The sequence below is a fragment of the Cynocephalus volans genome, chromosome 7 (genome assembly GCF_027409185.1).
Source record: "Cynocephalus volans isolate mCynVol1 chromosome 7, mCynVol1.pri, whole genome shotgun sequence".
NCBI lineage: Eukaryota > Metazoa > Chordata > Mammalia > Dermoptera > Cynocephalidae > Cynocephalus > Cynocephalus volans.
In genome coordinates this window covers 161922948-161941390 of record NC_084466.1, presented here as the reverse complement: position 1 = coordinate 161941390, position 18443 = coordinate 161922948, and the positions used below count along the sequence as shown (strand labels likewise).

General features: G+C 53.0%; 1 protein-coding gene across 1 annotated transcript in view; it reads right to left on the bottom strand.

Annotated features, from left to right (window-relative positions):
* Positions 1–15531, bottom strand: part of KNDC1 (kinase non-catalytic C-lobe domain containing 1) — a 71249-nt gene extending 55718 nt beyond the window's left edge. Inside the window, exons 1-3 of the mRNA XM_063101628.1 lie at positions 15358–15531; positions 8330–8528; positions 7555–7613 (exon numbers count right to left, since the gene is read on the bottom strand). Coding sequence (XP_062957698.1) covers positions 7555–7613; positions 8330–8528; positions 15358–15531 — 432 coding nt within the window. The remainder of the gene's footprint in view (positions 1–7554; positions 7614–8329; positions 8529–15357) is intronic.
* Between the last annotated feature and the right edge of the window lie 2912 nt (positions 15532–18443).

The window sequence follows — 18443 nt, the reverse complement described above, 5'->3', positions numbered from 1 at the left end:
TTATCTCAATAGATGCCGAAAAAGCATTTGACAAAATTCAACATCCCTTCATGATAAAGACTCTCAACAAATTAGGTATAGAAAGAAAGTATCTCAACACAATAAAAGCCATTTATGACAAGCCCACCACCAGTACCATTCTGAATGGAAAAAACTGAGGGCTCTTCCCTTAAGAGCAGGAACAAGACAAGGATGCCCACTCTCACCACTTCTATTTAACATAGTACTGGAAGTACTAGTCAGAACAATCAGGCAAGAGAAAGAAATAAAGGGAATCCAGAATGGAAAAGACAAAAAAGTCAAACTTTCTCTATTTGCAGATGACATGATACTATATATAGAAAAACCTAAAGACTCTATCAAAAAACTCCTAGAGCTGGTTAATAACTTCAGTAATGTTGCAGGATACAAAATAAATGCCCCAAAGTCCATTGCATTTATATACTCAAATAATGAACGAACAGAAAGAGAAATAAAGAAAGTAAGCCCATTTACAATTGTCTCTCTCTCTCTCTCTCTCTCTCTCACACACACACACACACAAACACACACACACACACACACACACACACACAAAAAAAAAAAACCCCTAGGGATCAATTTAACCAAGGAGGTGAAAGACCTCTACAATGAGAACTACAAACCACTTCTGAAAGAAATTAAAGAAGACACAAAAATATGGAAAGATATTCCATGCTCTTGGATTGGAAGAATTAACATTGTGAAAATGTCAATACTACCCAAAGTGATCTACAGCTTCAATGCAATCCACATCAAAATACCAATGACATTCTTCACAGAAATAGAAAAAACAATCTTACCTTTTATATGGAACAAAAGACCCTGAATAGTCAAAGCAATCCTGAGTAAAAAAATAAAGCAGGAGGCATAACACTACCTGACTTCATATTATACTACAAAGCTATTGTAACCAAAACAGCATGGTACTGGTATAAAAAAGACATTCAGACCAGTGTAGTAGAATTGAGAACCCAGAAATCACCCCGCAGGCTTACAGCCATCTGATATTGGACAAAGGCAACAAAAACATACATTGGGGAAAAGACTACCTCTTCAACAAGTGGTTCTGGGAAAATTGATATCCATATGCAGAAGAATGAAACTAGATATGTATCTCTTACCATACACTAAAATCAACTCAAAATGGATTAAAGACTTAAGTATAAGACCTGAAAATGTAAAATTACTAAGGGAAAATACAGGCGAAACACTTTAGCAAGTAGGTCAGGGCACAGACTTTATGAACATGAGCCTGAAAGCATAAGAAGCAAAAGAAGAAATAAACAAATGGGACTATATCAAATTAAAAAGCTTCTGCACAGCACAGGAAATAATCGACAGAGTGAAACGACAACCTACAGAGTGGGAGAAAATGTTTGCTAACTGTGCATCTGACAAGGGTTAATATCCATAATATACAAGGAACCCAAACAATTATACAGTAAAAGAACAAATAACCCAATTAAAAAATGGGCAAAGGAGCTGAATAGACATTTTTCAAAGGAAGACAAACAAATGGCCAACAGGTACATGAAAAAATCCTCAACATCACCAGTCTTCAGGGAAATGCAAATTAAAACCACATTGAGATACCTCCTCACCCCAGTTAGACTGGCAAAAAGATGGTGAATAACAAATGCTGGTATGGGTGTGGAGAGAAGGAAACGCTCCTACACTGTTGGTGGGACTGTAAATTATTACGGCCACTATGGAGAACAGTATGGAGGTTTCAGACAACTATGATAGATCTTCCATATGATCCAGCAATCCCGGTTCTGGATATATACCCAGAGGAATGGAAATCATCATGTCGAAGGGACACCTGCACTCCCATGTTCATCACAGCTCTGTTTACAATAACCAAGATATGAAACCAACCTAAATGTCCATCGATGGATGATTGGATAAGGAAATTGTGGTATATATACACCATGGAATACTGTTCTGCCATAAAAAAGAATGGAATATTCCCATTTGCAATAACATGGATGAACCTGGAGAAATTTGTGTTGAGTGAAACAAGCAAAGCACAGAGGGGTAAATACCGCATGTGCTCACTCATAAGTGGGAGCTAAGAGAGACAGAAGGAGGGAAAGAAAGAGCACAGTGGTGCGGTGGACTTGCAGAGGGAGAGAACATTCCTTGGGCTACAAAGTGGAGTGGGGGGGAAAGGAGGAGAGAGAGGGAGGTTGGGGATAATTGGGTGGGGGACACAGGGTACAAATGCAATTTGTGGTAATGGGCATGCTGCCAGTATGGATCTGATCATCACATCTTGGGCACGAGGGGTGACAATCGGCATTGTATCTCATGAATATTCATAACCAGTTAAGAAAAAAGAAGAAATGTTAGTGGAAATAAAAAGAAAAATACCGAGAGGTAAATGATGCTGCACAGACCACTTGACAAAACTCACAGGATGCAGCAAAGCCCCTGTGCTGAGGCAAGTTCACAGCCCTGAGTGTTAACACCATTATCAGGAAGGAAGAAAAGCTGAGAACAACGGAGCTGGGTGTCCCCCTCAAGTTAGGAAAGAGACAGACACTAAACTCAAAACCAACAAAAGAAAAACGAGGATAAGACACAAGACTTTATGGAAAAGAAACCACAGGAGACATCACGTGACAGAGAAGGTGCTCTGGAAAAACTAACAGCAGACGACCCGGGCAAGACCGAGAGGGGGAAAGCGCACGTTAATGATCCGTGAGCAAGAAAGGGGCCACTGCAGGTAATGCAGCAGCTGCAAAGGGTGTCACTGCAACCAAATGCCAACAACTTGGAAGACAGCTAAAAATCCAGACCAAAAAGCTGACTCACTAAGAAACACAAAACAGATTAGTCCTGCAACTAATTTTAATTAAAAATTCAGCAATAATTAAAAATCTTTCCTCAAAGGAAACAGATGGCTTCGTCAGTGAGTTTTACCAGACTTTCAAGGAACAGATCATCCCATTTTAATATAAACAGGGCAGAGAAAGAGAGGGCATGCTTACACAAGACTAGAACAGTCCTGATGCCAGCGCTCGTTAAAAACATCCACAGAATGGAAAATCACCCGTCCACTCACGAAGAATGCACAGAAATCCAAAGCCAGCCTCAGTCAAGCTCAACAGCACATAGGAAAGACAAAACACTTGACCAATTTACGTTTTTCTAAGTAGGATAGGGTGATTTAATATTATTAGAAAATAAAGAAGTACATTCATAGTAAAACTAGATAAACCCAGCATAAGGGGGAGCTCATGGGGCCAGAGCAATCGGGCTGCACAGGGAAGGAAGGCAGAAGCACGCCCTGCGAATCGGGGCGGCCTGGACGCCCTTGGCCACGCCACCTCTGTTCCCTGGCTCCCTGCCGTTCCTCACTGCACACGGCAAGATGAGGAAGGGAAATGTGAGGTGTGACTGTGGGACAGGAGGGGATAATACTGCTGTTTTTCGTTGGTGATTTGATCAGTTAAATAGAAAAACTAAAAGAATCTGTCAGTTCCTAGAAATAACAGAAAAATTTAGCAAGATGGCTGCTGATAAAATGAAGATATTAAGATAATATTTCTGTAGACTTGCAACAAACAAGCAGAAAAATGTAATTAAAAAGAGAACCACCAGTTCTAGAATAGAAGCATAAAGTATCACATCCTGAGAACAAATCTAATAAAAGACATCCTGGACCGTACAGAAAAAATTTCAAACGTTACTGAGAGATGTTAAATGAGACCGAAATAAATAAAAAAGTATAAAGTGTTATAGAAAAAAAGACCATCTATTATAAAGATGTGAATTCTCCCCAAACTGATCTATAGATTTAGTGCCATTCCTGTCAAAATACCAACAGAGCTTTTCAAGGACCTTGATAAACTGATTCTAAAAGTCACATGGAAGAATCAAGACTAACAGTAGCCAGAACACTCCTGAGAAAGGACAGGGAGCAGACATGGTCCCTACCACAGAGCGGAGCTTCTTGTGAAGCCAGGGTAATCAATAAAATGCAGCTCTGCTGCACAGATGGACAAGCTGACCCGTGGAATGGGGAGACAGAGAGACCCCAGAAGCAGGCCACTTCTGTCTGGAATGTCGGTATATGGCAGAGGGTAGGTAGCCAATAAACAAAGCTGGGAAAAATGGTTATCAATATGGAAAAAGATAAAACTGGGTCCCTACCTCACACTACCTAAAAATAATCCACTACGGATGTGCCCATTAGCTTGATTGAGTCACTGGTATAGGAGGGGCTCGGTGTCCCTGGGCTTGGGTTACAGGAAGCGCCTCTGGGTTTCCAGCCACTCCCTGAGGTCTCAGGCGCCTCCTCAGAGCTCTCCCTTAGAGGACAGTTACTGCGGCCAGTTAGACATATTTTTAGCACCAACAAGGGGAAAATGAGACCACAAGGGGCTGGTTTATGCACATCCAGTGCCTGGGCATGCTCAGTAGAGAGAACAGAACTTTCCTGAATATGCCTGGTGCATGTGATAGAGTCTGACCAACGAACATGTTCCGGAAAGAGACCGACTGAGCATGTGCAAGACGAAATGTTACATAACCAGGAGCCACCCCCTTAGTTGAATATTCATTAGAGAAACTATAAAAGCCGAATCCCAGCAGAAGGCGGGGCTGCTGCTCACTCTTGAGCCTGCACTTTGTACTGGGTCTTAAGTGTTTTTCTTGCTTTTGTGTCAGACTTGGTGTGGGCCCTGCTCAGTGTCCGGAGCTTGCTGCACTCTCTCCGTGGAACCTGCATTTCTTATCTGTTATATTAAACTTGTTCTCACTTTCTGCTGTGACGCTGTCCTTGAATTCTTTCCTGTGGCGGAGTCAGGAGACTGGTAAGAGCACAGGATGGGCTGAGGCCGACTGTTGGGCCCCCAGGCCCTACCTCTGACATCAATTTCACAGTGTACACATCTATCAAAACATGATGTTGTACAGAAAAAAATTACAAAAAGCATGCACAATTTTTGTTTGTCAATTATATGTTGATAGGGCTGGGGAAAAAATCAACTTTAGGTGATTGAATTGAAGAAGAAAAACTCTTGGTAAGAGATATCAGTGAATTCCTCTTCGACCTCGAGGTTGGGAAGGTTTCTCAAGACACGAAAACACTAATGACGAAAGAAGCTTTAATAAAGTTGGCTATGTGGGGACTGAGAAACTCCTTCATCAGAGGATGGGTTCAGACAGCTTTTATCGAAGTGTGGTTCAGAGGCTGAAACTGATTTTGTCATAATGCTGAGATGTTATTTGCCTTTTCTCTCTCGTCATCTTGTGGGTGGACAGTGGCGTTTCAGTGGCCGTGGCATGGGACCTCACAGCACGGAGGATGCAGAAGCTGACATGCAAATCCAGCAGCTTTCCAGTACGCAGATGTTACAGAGATTCGCAAACACGTGAAACAATGCCCCTCTTCTCACTAATTTTTTTGGGAAAAATATTGTTATGTGAATATGGAATGGGTTTATTATTGTTATTTTTAAATGAATTAACAGACAAATATTTCTTAAATTTCTGTTCCAATTTATAATACAGTAAATACCAATAGATATAACCCACATAAACGAAAACTCTTGGGGGTACCCAATAATTTTTAGGAGTGTAAAGGGGTCCTGAGAACAAGAAGTTTGAGAACTGCCTTAAAGAAAGTTCAGACAGGGCCGGCCCCGTGGCGCACTCGGGAGAGTGCCGCGCTTGGGAGCGCAGCGGCGCTCCTGCCACAGGTTCGGATCCTATATAGGAATGGCCGGTGTGCTCACTGGCTGAGTGCGGTGCGGGTGACACCATGCCAAGGGTTGCAATCCCCTTACCGGTCACAAAAAGACAAAAAAAAAAAAAAAAAAAGAAAGTCCAGACAAACGACACGTGGAGGCAGGAGCTCCTTCAGCGGCAGGGGACGCGCGGCTGCCTGGAGAGCAGCTTCACCAGAGAGGGCTTCCCGGCCCACGCCCTGCAGACGCACCCTGCTGGCAAGACGCCCACCCCACCGGGTCCTGAGTCTCAGGAGGGTGGGTAAGGGGGTCTCGCACTGCTGGCTGGTGGGAGCGCCTCTGGGGAGTTTTAGGGACCTTGAACATCCACCTGCCCTGCTAGCTAGCAGTTTCCTCCCTAGATACACACCCAGGGGAAAGCGGCCGGACACGTTCCCGGTGCACACACTCGGAAACGCCTGGGTCAGCTCAGAGCCCTGCGACACCCGCGTGGGCTGGCCATGCTGTCTGCCCAATGGAAAGTCACGCAGCAGTCCCCGAGGGCGAGCCACACAACACACACTGCTCTGCAGACAGATTTCAACAAGAAATATGTGAAAGGAAGTTCCAGAAGAATACTCTGATTTTCTTGAGAACGTCCAAGACAGTGGACATGCAAGAGTGTTACTTTCAGGAACATATGACAGTGAGACTACAACGGACAGGGACAGGTCGCGGGAATCAAGCTGGTGCCGGTCATCCTGGAGGAAGGCGCAGGGTGGGGAGGGCGCCTGTACAGAGGTGGGTTATTTTCAGGGTCATAGCTTTCTTGTGGGTGCTGGTTACATGATCAGAAACGGAATTTAAACGTAAAAAGTCCCTGTGCGGACCAGGAGTGAGAACTGTCACAAACCAAGGATTCTGAGTACCTGGACTCTGGACCCCTGAGGTCCAGTAAAACACAAAACACCTGACACAAGAGTGGACTCAGCAGCCCTGCAGTCTGGAGGGTCCACGGCGCTAGGATATGAGTGGGGGGACACCACCCCTCAGACTCCAAGGGCCAGAGCCAATCCCAAAACTCTTATTTTGAGGTCAAATTTTAAGCTAATGATACTAAGCCAATGGACTTTTATAGAGATTTTCAAGTTTGTAATCACTCACTTATTTGTTAACAATTGATATATTTTTCTCTACCCATCCCAGGGGACTGTTGGCTCCAGGGCAGGAGGAACCACCCATGGTGCCTGGTGGATGCACAGACAGTGCCCGAGGGTCAGGCGGGCCTCTACCACCTCTCTGTCTCCTTCCCCACTCCTCATGCTGCCCGCTGCCCGTCAGGCCCCTACGCAGGGGCCCTGTGGCCAAGCACCTAGGGGCTCACAGAGGGTCCACTCCAGAGCCTGTGGAGACTTGCCTGTGCGCAACCCCAAGCAGGCAGGGGGACTGCCGCTCTGCTCCCAACCACCACCCAGCAGCCTCGTGCCACCTCAGAGCACTGGGACTACCTGTCTGCTAACTCCTGCCAGCGGTCACTGGAAATTTTAGGCACTCCTAGTATGTCAAATGTAGTAAACTTGCATTCCAGAAAACATACCATAAAATTATAATAATGACAGGCACGTCCAAAGCATTGGCCTCAAATGCCAAGCTGTCTCTTGAGCTGTCCCCACAGAGGACCTGGTGGTGGACACAGGTGGGTGAGCCCCAAAAGCAGCCCCCACCGGGTTGGCCCAGCACACTGGGCAGGGCACCTGCCACTGGCCCAGAGGCCAACTGCATGTTAACTGCGGAAGTAAAGGGGACCGCAAGGGCGAGGAGGCAGGGCTGGGCAAGCTGCCCACCTGCCAGCACTTACCTCAAAGGTGTTCCCTGTCACGTCGAACTCCGGGGGGACGAAGGCACCCTCAGGGTCATCTTGGGGAGGAAAAGAGAAGGCCTCTGATCACACACCGTGAAGCCCATGGTGGAGAAAACCCGCCGGCCACAACTCGGCCCCTGGAGCCTCCAGGAAGGCCAGGAAGGAGCAGCCCCAGGACCCCCGGAACCAAGTCCCCTCCCCTAGTCCCTCCCTTCAGACCTGGTGCCCCTGAGGACGATTTAAAGCATTTGAGGAGGCTGGGGTGAAAAAGGGAAGAGGGTTTCTTAACCATAAATGTGGGAAACTGGCTCGAAAGTGGAAGGAGGAAGGGATTTTTTCTGGTTTCCCAAAGAAGGAACTGAAGTTTCCCACTGGGAAAACCGGCCCTGTCAGCCCAGGTTCTCCCTGGAGCGGGAGGTGCCGTGGGCACAGACGGTCGACCTGAGGCAGGTGAGTCTCACTTCCAAGGTCCCCTGTGTCCACTCACCGCAGGGCCGTGGGACCAGCCTCTCCTTGGGTCAGGGCTGGCCAAGCCTGCACTGCTGCTTTGAGGGTTTGTGTGACAGCCCCAGGACAGCAAAGGTCCAGCAGCAGCCCCCGGCCCATGCTCCAACCTGACCCCCTCCCGCAGTGGAACCTCATCAGCAGGATCTCATCAGGTTCCAGAGGAAACTGGGGCCCCGAGGGTGCCCCTGTGTCCACCGGCTACATCAGTGCCCACATTCACCCCAAAAGGGTGCCTTCCACCTGCCCATCCTCCTGCCGGGCTCACCACTGAGCTGCTCCATGAAGCACACGTTGCCGCTGTTGTTAAAGGCCAGGGTGTCGGGCGTGATGCACAGTGTCTGGAAGATGGCTGCATGCGCAACACTCCGCAAGGACAGGCAGCACTCCAAGCAGACCGCCCAAGCCTCCTGCTCGCTGAGGCCGCTGTCCCGCAGAGAGAGGATGTCGGCCAGGGACACGTTCTCCTGCCAAGACAGGCCTCAACATGAGCCTGCAGGGCTACGGGGGTCTGGGTCGGGGACCTCTCCCCATCAAGGCCCCGGCACCGAATGCTGAGACTATTCTCTGGGGAAACAGGCAGCTCCTAGCAGTGTTGCATTTATAGCTCAGGAAGAGGGTTTCAGGCAAGGTCTTTTTCAAAACAGTTATCCTGCTGCTCCCTGGATGTCAGTGCCTAGGAGCATGTGGCGAAGCCATTGGTGAGCTGCCGGAGCAGGTGTCTGTTCATGGGGCCTGGGAATGGTCCTTCCTCCCAGAAGCCTGGCCGCAGCCCAAGAACTTGTGCCAGCCATTCACCTGATCGCTGGGCACCCCTGATCCCACAGGTGCACAGCGCAGCAGGCACACAGAGGTGCGAGCAGGTGAGCGGGAGGCAGGGACCTGCGGAGACAAAGTCGATGCCTGCGGAATGTGCACTTGTTTGCAGAAAGCCAACAACAGGGCTAACGGCACAACCACATGACATACAATCACACACATATGATGACATGCTTACAGAGCAGCCCAGACATTAGCTCCAGGTAGTGCACACGGAGAATGCGGTCACGGTGGTTCCTTCTGCATAGCCAGACTGTCCATACCTCCCCCATACTGGTCACCTCCAGAAGCCAAGTGGGCTCCCTGACTGTGCAAGAGCTCAGCTGTGATAGTGATGGTCCCTACCAACACTGATGCTCTCACACATACACATGTGTGATCACGATGGTCCCCACCAACACTGACACATACATGCACAAATGCATCTGCCTAACGAGCACATTCACTCACATGTGCACACATGTACCCACCTAACAAGCACGTTCACTCACATGCACATATGCACACAGGACAGACACATCCCCTACTCATGCATGCACACACTGCCACACACGAACATATACACTCTCACACCTGCACACACTTACATACTATGACACCGACACACAGGCATGTGCATGCTCACAGTGCACCCGCACATCTCATGCACACACACTCAGGCTACTGAGAGCAAACTTCCTCACGTACACAAGCACACGCTGTACACACTCCCGCACATACCTATACTTTCACTTATACACACGTACAATTACACACACTCATACATGTCCACATCCTCACTTATACACTCTCAAATACATTCACACACACCACACACAACAACATTCACACACTCAGACACACGCACATGCCCCCCACACGTATGCACACACCTACACTGTCACATACACTAGCACACAAAGCCACACAATCCACACAAGCGCACAGAGCAAACACTGTGGCCCTCTCCTGGTCTGCTCCGTGTGTGTGTGTGTGTGTGTGTGTGTGTGTGTGTGTGTGTGTGTGTGTGTACGCACACATGCGTGTGAATGTACATGCTTACACGGTCCCCCTGCAGGAGGGGCCGGGCTGGGGGCTGGGCCTAAGGAAGTGTGTGGGCAGGGTCAGGAAAGGATCGCTCGCCAGTTGGGGAAGTGGCCTCTCCAGCTCCTCCTGCAGCCTTGGCTGCTGTTTCCTGGACACAGGGGCTGCTCCTGCTGAAGCCCTGCTGCCAGGCCCTAAGAAGTGTCTCCTGCCTCCTGTCCCTGAGTTTCCCCACCCGCAGCTGGCAGCACACGAGACCCCACAGCCACAGAAAGGGGGAAAGGGCACCAGGGAGAGGGTTTCCCGGTGTGTGGCTTGGCTGAGCCTCTGTGGCTCAGCAAGGGATCCAGGGCTGAAGTCTGCCCCTGTGACCCCAGCACATCCCACCAGGCCTTTCCTTCTCAGAGTCCAGGTAAGGGCTTGACCCCCTCGCTTCCCCAGGCCCTTCCAGCTCTTTCTATGGCGGGAGTCTCCCTGCGGTGTTCTTTAGGTTTGCTGACTGATAAAGTATCTTTCTGATTGTGCTCAAACCGCCACCCAGGACTCCTCAGGACGCAGGAGAAACAAGCTCCCAGCGACACCTGCAGAGTCTGGTTAAAGAGGCGCTTTACCACTGTATACACACATGTGTGTACATGCACACACATACACCACACCTGCACATATGCATATGCGCAAACACGTGTGCACACATGCATGTGCAAACACTCAGTGCAGCACATGTGCACAGACACACACGCAAACACACACAAGCATGCACAAAATGAGGTAATAACTCCGAAGATCCCATGGGTTTGTGCTATTTAGGAGGAAGCCAGACCCAGTCCCAGCCCCACCCCAGGGCCTTGCTCTGGTTCACATCAAGCCCGCCCTGCAGTGACAAGATGTGCTGCCGAAAGAAGGGAGCCTTAGGTCATACGTGCCTGCAAGGCCATCTCACAGCCACAGCACAACCTCAGGCTTAGGCTTAGTGGGAAGATGCCTGGTGAGTGCAGAGTCCGCCACCCCAGGGAAGCTGGAGACCCCAGCTCTGATTCAAGGCTGGAAGCCCTGTGGGGATTCCCTGCTCAACTTTGAATTTGGGTGAACTCCACAGGGGTCCATAGTCATTGCTTCTGGCCATGCCTGGGAGATGATCTCTCAGCTTCGCTGAAACTGGCTGTGTTGAGGGCGGGACACAGGGCTCCAGACCTAGCTGTCACATCCAGGGGCAGGGGCTTGCCATGTCCTGATGGACCCCCCCAGGCCTGAACGCCGGTGTCATCTGCCCTCTGGGACCTGCAGCTGTGGCCCCTGACGCTTCCACCCTACTCTGGTTCAGGCGTGAGGAATGGCCCTTCCTTTCCCATATCCACGCTAGGCTGGAGGGAGTGTAGGATGAGCCTTGAGCCTTGGCTAAGGGCCAGGGACAAGGATGCGAGAGGCCTGAGGGTCACAGGCAGCATTTGGCAGCCACATGGCTCACTCAGTTCATGGGGCCTACCCCAGTTCCAGTGGATGACCCATGGCGCACCTGCACTCGCCTCCAGAAGAGGCCACTCAGAGACCCCCTGGCTCTCAGCTTACACCAGGCGGGTCCAGTTCCACAGTGGCGGCCAGGAGGCTCCTGCCCAGGTAAAATACATTCAGCAGGGCTGCAGGATGCCGAGGCAGGCACAGCAAGAGCTTAATGGGCCCTGGCAGACGTTTCAGAGGGAGATGATGTGCGGTGAATGCAAAACCGGCCGCACCTCCGGCAGCCACATGCCCAGCTCCCACGAGGCCCGCGGCAGGCTGGGACATCGCGGCCCGCACGCTATAGCCTCCTCCTGCTCCTGCCAGTGTGGTTTGACCTTGCCATTGCTAGCTAACCTTCAGTGGCTCCACCTGCCAGGTACAGACGCCGCTCCTCACCGTGCAGCACAGCCCCTTACTTTTCCCCAGAGGGCGCTGCCTCAGTGGGTCGTGGACTAGATCTGAGGGTGGGACCACCTAAGGCAGTTCCTTGCAGGGCAGGAGAGAGTGATCCCCACTTGGCAACTGTGCGGACACAAACTAAGCCCCCCATCGCAGGTGAGAGGAGGCAGAGGGGAGGCAGGTGGATGTGACCCCCCAGGGGTGGGCCGTGCTCCAGGCGGTGGCCCACCAGCCAGTCCCTGGGTCCCAGAAGGCAGGTTGGGCATCCCACCTCAGGACCCTCAGCGGGTTACAGCAAAATGTCCACTTAGGGGCTTCTTTGTGTTGAAGAAGCCTCCCCACTCGGAGTGGGGTTATCTGGGGACTCACAGAACATCCTGCACATTTCAAACACACTCTCCCATAACCATTCATTTTTTCATCCTTGGAATATTCCAGTAGGACCTGTCAACACAAAACTCAAACTGCTGCTGAGAACATTTGCTGACAATCCCCAGGTTGCCAGACCCCTGGCCGCCTGCTCGCCCCAAAGTGCCCACCCTCTCCCACTCACGGCTCTCACCCCAGCAAGGAGCTCTCTTGGTCTCCAGGGGCCTCCTGCTCTGAGCTTGTCATGCGGGTCCCCACAGGATGCAGTGGGGATATCCCCTTCTTCACAGGGTACCCCAGCTGTGTGGTCCCCTAGGTAGCGACCGGGCCTCATCCACCTTCAAATCCCAAGCCCAGCCTAGTGCCAGGCCCGCAGAAGGTTCAGGGGAGATGCTCGCTGAATTTGGGGAGGATGAGAACACTATTTGCCCCTTGGGGGTGTCTGGGGACGGCGAAAGCCTGAAGGCCAGAGCTGCCACCTGCCTCTCAATGGCACCACACATTCCTTGACTATAGCCGCCTGGCATGTGTTCGCCTCTCCTGCAGCCGCTGTCCTGCCCAGATTGTGCTGTTCTGTCTCTACTCTCACATTTCTTGTCCACAGTGGCTGAAATACCACGTGAATCCAGGAAGGGACACCTCCTCCACGAAGTCCACCTTGCTTAGCACCTGGCAGAATGTCTCCCTGTGGGCCATGTACCCATGGTCCTTTGCCTGTACCACCCCAGCAGTACCACCTGCAGGTGGCCAGCATGGCTACAGCCTCCAGGACCCAGCCAGGTCACGCTGGCTCCCACACTGTGTGCTGTAGATTAGATGCCCTGCCCCCAACCTCACTGAGGCTTAGCCCCCACTGTTAATTGTTGAGGGTGGGAGATCCTGTTACGATAATTGAGAGGTGGGGTCTTGAAGAGGTGATTGGATTGTAGGACCATGCTGCAGTGAATGGATTAAAAATGGTGGTCAGGGGCGTGGTTCTGAGGGCTTTAAAAGGCGAGAGAGGAGAGTGTCTCTGCTTTTTTTCTCTCTCTCTGCTTCCACCACCTTGCAATGTGAGACCCCTGGGTCACTGTCGCCACCACCAGATGGACTTTGGACTTCCCAGCCTCAAAAACTGTAAATGATGTTTCATTTCTTTATAAAATCCCTACTTCTGTATATTTTGTTATTAGCAATAGAAACAGACTAATACAGCATGCTCTGGGAAGATCCTCATGAACACATCGCTGCCCCCGGGGCCATGGGTCTCCGGGGTCTGCCCCCAGAGTGAAATTGCTGGAACACAGGTGCTGGTAGCTTTCACGTCACTTGCGAATGCCCAGCTGTTTTCCAAAGAGGCCGTTCCAGTCCACACCCCACCAGCAGAGAGAGAGTGCTGCCCAGCACTGGCCCTGCCAACACATGCCACTGTCCAGCCTTTTAGTTCTCACCAACCTGGCAGTCATGGAAAGGGATTCATGGTGGGTATATTTTGCATTCCTCTGATTATACAGAACAAACATCTTTTCATAGTTCACCAGCCATTTTGATTTTCTTTGGGGTCATGACAAGGAAAGGCCACTACAGGCTCGGGGTGGATCCCTCCCCACCCGAACTTTTCCCTGGACTGTGCTGAACAGTGGCATCCCGGTTCACAGGAGGTCCTCAGTCAGGTCATGGGAGGGAGACCCCCCCCAAATGCACTGTGCACGGTGGGAGTTGCTTCAACCAAGGGGGACGCTGGGGAACACTGCCACCCACAGAAGCCACCAGGGCATGGCAGAGGACAGACCGCACTCTGGGTCTGAGGGTTTGGTTTCAAAGTGTGGCACTGTGTGTTCTGTTTATGAGGCACCTTGGTGTGCCGGGCACAGAGGAGGCCCCTACAGCTCGGGTGGTGGACACAGAAGGGCTCTGTGTGAAGAGCCGCGTTCTGGGTCTGCCTGGAGAGTGACCAGGAGGTGCATCTTCTAACAGACACAGTGAAATGTGTCCTTCGGGGGAGCTTCTGAAAGCTGTAGGCTAAGCTCACCCTTTCTTTTCCATCAAAGCCATGGAGATATCCAAAGATTTATTTATTTCCTGGCCTCTCCTCTGTGCAGCCTTCAATTGCACCAACTCCAAATCCAGGCCACCGCAGGGGTGGGGGCAGGGCCACCCCCAGCTCTGCCTCCACGGCCTCTGGTGGCGGGAAGCGGGCTTCCTGAGACAGACGCCAGCACCTTCCTGCGTGGACTCCCCTCCCCTTTCGTGCCCACAGCCCTGAGAAGGTGGGTGGGGGGCTGGCCGAGGGGCAAGGTCCTAGGGAGCAGCCCCGGTTCTTTACTCCAGAAGGGTCTGGCCAGCTCTGACCCGCGGGTGGGCCAGGTTGCCCAGAAGGGCTCACGGAGAGTCTTGGGCACCATGGCCGTTTCACAAGAAGGCACTGTGGCGTCTGCTACAGGGCTGCAGGGTGCCGGCATTGCTCACCCGGAACGCAGAACGAGGCCGGACCCTTGGGAGATGAGAGGCCCCGGGGAGCTGCCCGTCCTCTGGGGGCCCGTCTCTCACGCCAGGGGGCCGGATTTGTTCGTGGGCCGTGGAGTTTATTCATTTGACCCCGGCCCCCAGCCTGCGGGGCTACAGAGGAAGCCGGTGCGAAGCTACAGGGACAGACTCAGGCCAAGTGGGGACCCACTTCCGTGCCAGAGTCTGGGCTCTGTTTCTGTGGGCAGCGGCCAGGAGGTGCGGACGCAGCCAGGGCCCCTCTGCGCCTCGCGGGGGAGGGGCCGCCTCGGGCCTCCCGGCTCCCGGGTGAAGGCCTGAGTCCCCGACAGCAGGGAGCAGCCCCAGCCCTGGGGGTCTCATCCACGCACCCCCCAGCTCCTGAACCAGGCGCCTCCGCTGGCCTCGAGGGGCCTGGCCAGAGGTCAACAGTGCCCCCGCGGCCCCCACGCTGCGGGCCCCACTCGTCCACCCGACATTCCTAACCTGGAGCCCACCCCACGCAGGTGCCAACTTCTGCAGTGACAGCCACCCACTGCCGTCCCATGCGGCATTCCAGGGGTCTTGCCCCCTCTCGCGAAAACGTCAAAGACCCAGAGGCGGGCGGGGGCTGCGCACAGCCGCGGGATCCCCCTGCCGCCACGACCTGCCCCAGCGCAGGGGTCTGGGAGGCGGGAGGCCTCCTCCGGGGACCCTCCGCGGACCCTCCGCCGACCCGGGGCTCACCTCGTCCTCCGGCAGAGTGGGCAGCGGCTCGAAGTCGTAGAAGTCCAGGTCCTTGTCCTCGTCGTAGAGCTCGGCCGCGGCCGGCTCCATGGCCTGCACCGCGCGCCCCTCGGCGCCCGCCGCCGCCGCCGCCGCCGCCTCTGCGCGCTCGGGCTCCGCGCGCCCCGCCGCCATGGCAACGCGCCCCGCCGCCCCGCCCCTTGCTCGGCCCCGCCCGCGCCGCCTGCCGCAGTGTCGCCGGGGGACGCGGCGGGGCCCTGGGCGGGACCCGGGGAGCCGGCTGTGCGGGCCCGGTGGCTTTGGCGCTTTGGCGGGCGCTGGGGGACGCCTGCTCCGGGACTCGGCCCTGGGGGATCCGCGGGGCCCGCGGCCGGCGAGGCCCGCGACTGTGCGGGGCGGAGCCGCTTTGTGTGGCCGCGGCCCTGAGCGGCGCCGCAGGAGGCGCCGGGGTCTGCGCCCCACCTGGGCACGCGGAGGGTCGAGGACCGGCGCCCGCCTCAGGATCTCCGGGAGGGTCGCCGACCCTCCACCCGGCCCCGCTCCTGTCCCCGCCGGCCGAGGGGCGGGGCTGCCGCAGTCCCGGCTGGGGGTGGCCGCGGCAGAGGCGGAGACGGCCTGCGCCCGCAGGGGGTTCGGTAGGGGGTGGCAGAGGCGGTGCCCGAGCCCCGGGGCCTGTCCTGTTACCTCGCTTGAGTTAGGGTCCCATGGAGGCCCGGTGGGACCAGCAGTTGCAGCCTGACCCCCACCTTGCCACCCGGCACTCTGGGCATCAAACAGAAGCCCAAAGAACACACACCCTCCCCCCACCCCAATTTGGCAGTCCTGCGGGCTCTTCGTTAACCCCTTCACTGCCCCACTAGGGTCCACTCGCTGAGCTTTCCTCAGCATCAGCTCCCCCAGGGGGCTAACACTACCCCAGACCCTAGCCTGGCCAGGCACACAGTAGGCACTAACTAAATGCTCCTTGAATGAATGAGGCAGGGCTTGCGACGGGTCCTGCAAAGTCCAAGGGTGCGTGTGGCGTGGGCAGGGACCCGAATTCCCAACATTCCATCCTTGGGTCAGGTCGCCGTGGCTCCCAGCCCTGGCCAGGCAGGCTGCAAGTGTCACTCAGGTCACTGGAGAGCAGTGTGGCCCAGGCTAGAGCTGGGACAGAGACCCTGCAGCCAGCTGGGAAGCCTCACCTTGTTCAAACTGCTGATCCTAGGGTCGAAGTCAACTGAATCAGAAACCTGGTGCAGCCCTCCCACCTCCTTGGGGTGTTTGGAAGCTCAGAGCAGCAGCCAGGGTGGGGCAGAGAGCTGGGGGACAGGATCAGGAGGGCAGATGTGGCAAGCAGTCCCTGCTCCAGGGTCCTGTGGCTCCATCTGCCCCCCAGCCCTCAGGCCCCGGATCAACAGAGCTCAGCAACGGGGCTTCAGGGACCCTCTGCTGCAGGGGGTGGGGGCCTTGGGCTGATGTGACCACAAGGGGGGCTTTGTCTCTTGCTGCTCAGGTAGCTTCACAGGTGCCTGTGGTGGGCTCAGACACTGAATGGAGGGGCGAAGGTAACCCCACAACTTAGGGAGCAGTCACACCACAAAGGCTCCTGGGTCTGAGGGCACATTGTCTGCTTCGGGAAGGAAGTTAATCCATCTGAGTGAGAGACAGACACATGAGACTGCTCCCGCTGGAGGCTTTGTTAGTCTTACTGAGTGTGTGCACACTCACCTACATGTAAATTAAGGTTTGCTCCAAGGGAAGATGTGTCCTGGTGCCTCACACGTCATAGATGCTCAGTTATGCTGGACAAGGGCCTGATTCCTGAGGTCAGAGCAGCTCAGTATTAGGCACTCCAGATCTTCCTAGAGCTCATGAGACAGTGTGGATGGGTATTCAGATGTCCAAGCAGCCTCTGGATGTCCACGCAGAAAAGGCCACGAGTCCTTCAGGAACAGATCATGGGAATCCCCCCCCCCCCCCGCCACCTGGTGTGTCCAGCACAGGCTGAGCTGACCCACCTTCTTCTTGAGGACTCTCAGGTGACATCAGAATTCTTTAGAAGCTGCCTGGCCGCACAATCGGGTCCATGGTCCCAGGCCATGACTTGGTGGCCCTCTAGCCTTCTCCCCTGGCTGGTCGGCTCATTCTCTGTCACCCCCCACCCCCCACTCAAGGTCCCGCCTCCTACTGACCTCCTCCTTCAAGAGGTGCCCAGGGTGGTCATCAGGTACTTGTCACACTCAGATACTGTCAGGATTTGTCTTGTTCTTCTGACCCCCATCTCTTCAGCAGATCAGGGCTCCCTCCTGTTAAGACACGCTGAGGCCAGTGGAGAAGGGGTTTTCAAACCCTTGGCTTTCATTTTCCCTCAAAGAATTCTGAGAAGCTGTCAAATCAGTTGCACATTGTGAAGTCGACACCTACATTTTTTTAAAAAGTCAGAAATGTAAATAATTGCAAAGAATGTAGTTTCTGGTATGGTGTCAATATTGACATTTTGAAATAAAACTGTTACTCTTCTAAAATTATCCAAGAAACTAAATACCAAAGTGGTTTTGATACCCACCATCAATTATAAAAAAAAAAATACATAAACACATTCTTCTCTCACAGTCAGAAATCTTCATCCTAACATTTCTTCCTTAGGCTCATTGCAGTCATCTAATTTTGCCCAGTATTTTGTCCTATTGTGATATTTTTTTATGCCTGAAAGTTTCTATTGACCCCCATCACACTCCGTAACAAATACACATGTAAGTTTTAGTAAATTGAATATTTAATAAACATTTAAAAAACTTAAAAAAATTGTTTCCAGGGATCATAAGACTCATATTAGGTACAGAAGTAAGTGGCAAAGAAATAGCTATGTTTCTGTGAGAGATGGAGACAAATACAGGAGGAGCTAGATCCTTGACTTGCTTCTGCTGGGGGAGCCTGTGCCCTGTCACTTTGTGGCTGTAACTTTGTCCTTGTTACTTTGTATACACTGGGCTGTCCCAGCCCTGCCTGGCTTTCCCTGTAGAGGGCGCTGGGGTGGCTGGAGAGCAGATGGAGCCCGCTTAACCCTCTCCCAGCATGCGAGCTGCTTCCTGCCATTGCTGTCT